At 52.7% G+C, this 4,437-nt stretch overlaps 2 protein-coding genes across 2 annotated transcripts; one reads left to right on the top strand and one right to left on the bottom strand.

Moving 5' to 3' along the window:
* Window positions 1-296: 296 nt before the first annotated feature.
* Window positions 297-1,087, top strand: MIND_01418900 (Glycoside hydrolase family 93 protein; the record flags this gene model as incomplete). The annotated part of the gene is made up of 4 exons (XM_037370580.1): window positions 297-359; window positions 408-494; window positions 540-869; window positions 914-1,087. The coding sequence occupies 4 exons, from the start codon at window positions 297-299 to the stop codon at window positions 1,085-1,087; spliced, it is 654 nt and encodes a 217-aa protein (XP_037212961.1).
* A 1,138-nt stretch (window positions 1,088-2,225) lies between these two features.
* Window positions 2,226-2,983, bottom strand: MIND_01418800 (uncharacterized protein; the record flags this gene model as incomplete). The annotated part of the gene is made up of 2 exons (XM_037370579.1): window positions 2,226-2,820; window positions 2,874-2,983. The coding sequence occupies 2 exons, from the start codon at window positions 2,981-2,983 to the stop codon at window positions 2,226-2,228; spliced, it is 705 nt and encodes a 234-aa protein (XP_037212960.1).
* Window positions 2,984-4,437: the final 1,454 nt, after the last annotated feature.

Raw genomic sequence — 4,437 nt, 5'->3', positions numbered from 1 at the left:
TGATTCTCCGTGAAGCTTTTCCCTTTAATCTCCGCCACATTGGCAACAGTGCTCAGGCCACGCGCAAACGGTCTCGCTCTTCACTCCGACCGTCCCAACGGCGGCACCTATCCTCGCCTCACACAACCGGCAGATCACAGCGTTTTGTCCGCGGTCACTACCTTCAGCGGGCCCACACACATCCTGACCGTTACGTGCTCCACTGATGTGGCAAGGACATTCGCGGCGTGGGGCACAGTCGCGACGGGAACGGGGGAACTTGGACAATATGCATTTGAAGCAGTTGTCCAACGGCGATGTGCTCGCAACGTTCAGAAACCACGACAAGAACTCGGCGGGGGGCTCATACTTTCTGTCGCGTGAGTTTGGCTTGTTTTCTCTCAAGCATTGGGCTTATTTTTTGCTAGATAACCGCGTCTATCTCGCACGACAATGGCAAGACGGAGATATTCTTGTCGCACGTAGACGAGAGAACTCCGACAGCAGGGCTTTGGGTGCGTGGCATTTGCTCCAGAAAACCACTCTAAACAGGTTTGTAGGAACCATTCATGATTCATCCGCGTTGCAAAGAGTGGCGCTACTACGCTGCCGAAAACAGCGCTTCCGACCAGGATATTCTCATGCGGTCATCCACAAACAACGGGGCGACCTGGTCTGCTGCGACGACGGTTGCTGGTGGGGGGACTACTGGGTGGGTGGAATGCCTGGCTGCACGGATTTCAACACCTCAGGCGGCTCGGCGCGGGTTTTATTCGTCCTCGACACAACGAAAGGGACAGCACCATTGTTCCCCGTCAAGTCGGTCGTCAGCAGCAACGATGTTTCGGGGAGAACACAGGTCTATGCGACAGCCTGAGTTGGCCATACCGGTGTGTTCTGAGTGGCTTTTGTGGACATTACTCAACGCTTTCAGCTGGCCTGGCGCTCCTCAAATTGTACCCACGTCTACGGGAATTCTGGTCGCATCGTTCATGACCGACGAGGAGCATTCGGGGAGGAGCGTTTGGCCGCAAAGGCCTTCGCCTTCGGCTTCCAAGACTTCGTCTTCATGAAGATTACCACCGCATCACGGATTATCAGACCCTGAAGTTCCTTGCGGCAGAGAGGGCTGCTGGTGAAACGGGAGTGGAGAAGACATCGATTATGACCACTTCCCCCGCTCAGCACGTTTCTCTCCGTATGTGCTCTTGTTTCGCCCCCGTCTTGGCGCTGACAGTAAAGCAGGACATTCTTCGTTACTACCCCTTCCTTCCGCTCGCCGGCCGTATCGTTGTCCAGGACTTTGTCCTCCCGCTGTCGAAGCTGGTCATCACGAAGTTTGGCGCCAGCATCACCCAATTCAAGTTGTCGATTCAAAAAAGGGCAGGATATCCATTTGGCTCTCGCATCTACCCTCGGTGAGTATGTCATCCTCCTCCTGCCTTTCAATTTCATGAAACCGCATGCAGAAGGAATCTGATTTTGGGTAAGGATGCCCACGAGTTCCGTCCATCGCGCTGGATGGAAGCGGAACCGCCAGGCAATGGTCTGAAACTTGTACCATTTGAGTCAATCAGTATAGGGTTAGCGATGAGTGCGTGCCAATTGCAAACCCCATTCCTCGCAATCGTACTGCTTGAGACAGAGTTTTTCTCCCGCGGATTTGATTTGTACGTTGTTAGACACGTATACCTAGGTGACAATCCTTTCTTCAGCTCCCAGCGGGTTGAGATAGACCAGAATTGTTGCTGATGCCGAGCGAGTCGGATGCTGCTTATGAAGAGTACTTTTTACCGTTCCACTTGCCTGTGGAGAAAGCATAGTTACTATAAATTCCACCAGTACTCAGGTTGCCACTGGCAGTGAGTTGTTCGTCATTTCCAAACTGAAAGATTGTTATGGTATGAGTATAGATACAACAATTTGTGAATCGCTAGCCGCTAGGCTGCATCGAGAATTTGCTGTCTAATGAGCTGCGCTGTGGGATCTGTCGAATTCTCATCATGAAAATCGCCCGTGTAAATACGGTCCTCTGGAAAATGCGTCAGCAGCTTAATAAGTTAAGCTTCATGTCTGAGAGTAACCACTCACTGTCGATGCGGCCTTGCTTCCTGTAATCAAGAAAAATGTCGATTGCCGTCCAGAAGGAGGGCTCGTAGCTGGAAATGACCTCTTCCCATTCGTCATAGACGGATACGACAATTCTTGGGTCACGGATCGGTAAGCCGTGGAGATATTCCAGGAGATCAGGGATGAGGTGGGGGTTCGAGGTCTGCGAGGGGCTCCATGAAGGCAAGCACCTGGAGGAAGGCGCAACCGTCCAAGATTTGCTGGACGGAATGGGCAGGTGGCTGGCTCTGAAGTGCGAGGTGGGTTAGGCGGGGCAGTGCCGTTAAGAATGGAACAATGCGAATGAGGTCGCGGGAGTGGTTGTTGTGGCCTTCGCTGTCAAACACATCGAGGTGCGTGAGCGCCGGGAACGCTGGTGCATGTTCTTTCATCGAGATCGGGTGCGGTAGGAGATTTTCGAGAAAAGCCCCAAGGCGGTGAAGCGGCATGGTGGCCAAGATGGGGAATAATGTTGGCCCAATGTCCATGCTGTCAGCACCATTCACGGCGAATTCCTGGATCCCAGTGCAGGACCGCAGCGCATGGTAGGTGCACTCCAGAAGGTCTTGAGCTGGTGTTCCAGAATGGTCCAGCTCGAGCACCACCACACGCACACTTTTTGCGAGAAAGGATTGTGGGCGGGCAACAGCGACATGGAAGAAGGCGTCTTGCGCGGGCTTTCGTTCAAGGTCGGTGCTGATATAGACATGTTGGTACAGAAGAGGTTCGAGCCTAGATAGGTCAGCGATGCTCAAGACGCTGAAACAAATTTCAGTTATACATACCATATATGTGCGCGCTGAGCGACGCGGAGAAGTGTGGGGATGAAACTCCATTCATCCTCGGCGCACATTTTGAGGATGACCTGCTCAAGCTCCGGGGGAAAGCGACCCATGTTGCAATCGATATCGCTGATGGAAGAGCGCAGCAGGAAGGTCAACAGCACACTCGACGTGGGCGTAGTGTGGCGATCACCAGCGCCACTTGCATGATTGCATTTCCGAGTCGATAAACTCCAGGCAAGTTGTTGAAGTTTCGAACTTCCACTGGTAAGTCGCCTGTTTCAAGGGAGAGACATAAGGACATGGAAGTCCACAACGAAGTCGGATGCCTTTGGAGGCAAATCAAGGAAACACCCGGGCCCTGAAATCCAAGGAAAGATACGAACTAAAAGCATGTCGCATTAGTAGTAACCGTGAGTGACGTCAATCAAAGTAAAATACACTCAGCTTCAAACGACGACTTGCTATGGCCCCGGGCAACAGCCACGACTCACGGGTCACCACCTTTGACGATTATGAACTCGTTGGGCAGTGAGCGCCCGGCGGAGGATAGTGTAAGTATCAGTATCTTCAGGAAATCATTTTTATTTAGCCTGTGCGCAAGAGACAATATAGAGCACACAACCTCGTCTCGAGTGGGTTGCCTGAATGGCTTGAGAGTAGAAGACAGAGACCGTGAAATGGAGGCGGAATCAGTGCTGCTGGCGAGGAACCATGGTCGAGCATGGCGGTCACGGTGACATCTCTTCTTCTCTCTTACCGTCACCGCCATGTTCAGCCACCTCCCTAGGTCGCTCAGTTTACGGCGCGCAAAAGCCTCCTCGGTTCCCTGCTCAAAATCGAAGACCAAGTGGCGACAGCCCAGCGGACGAACTTGAGGGGTTAACTAAGGAGACTTTCAGAGAGCTGCCAAGATAGCAGGCGCCGCTGGGAGCAGAGTAAACGAGGGGACGAGCGGGACGAGCTTAGTTGGCAATGGAGCAATGTGCGTTTTCAGGTGCTTTGACCTTGTATTTGCAGCTGACTTCTGGCGTAGCAATAATCATACCCGCAGCTTTGCGCCCGGTCAACAGAGCACACACGAGGATGGAATCTTCTAGCATAAATCTAGGAAGGCAGCAGGCGCCGGAGGCGTTTGGATATAGGCGCGCGACAAATTACTCTTTTTCATCGTCGTCGATACTAACATTATCTCTCTCTTGCAGGATCGTTTTGACTTCATTTTCAGTCGCGATACCCCGACATTCTCATCTTCCTGTCAGAAGAGGCTCAGGACCCGTCTTTCTTACCGGATCTGCTCCGCATAACGTTTTGCTGTGAGGAGAGGTGTGTATTTGGTACTCACCACCCATCTGCCGAATGCTGACCAAGTACAAAAGCCCTTCCCGCCATCGGTATCCTATTCACTGATACTCCGCAACAGCACGAAGAAACTGCGTTGGTAGTTGTGGAGAAGGCTTAGACAGCGAAATCGCTCGGTCTGGCTAAGCGTCGTCGCGCTCACGCTGGCCAGTGGGCCCACACGTCTCCATAGCCTGTGTTCGTCCCAAGAAATCAGGATGGCCGA

The sequence above is a fragment of the Mycena indigotica genome (genome assembly GCF_014461135.1).
Source record: "Mycena indigotica strain 171206Taipei chromosome Unknown Mind.scaff0019, whole genome shotgun sequence".
Lineage (NCBI taxonomy): Eukaryota > Fungi > Basidiomycota > Agaricomycetes > Agaricales > Mycenaceae > Mycena > Mycena indigotica.
Note: the sequence above shows the minus strand (reverse complement) of the source record. Positions and strands in the feature narration are given on the sequence as shown.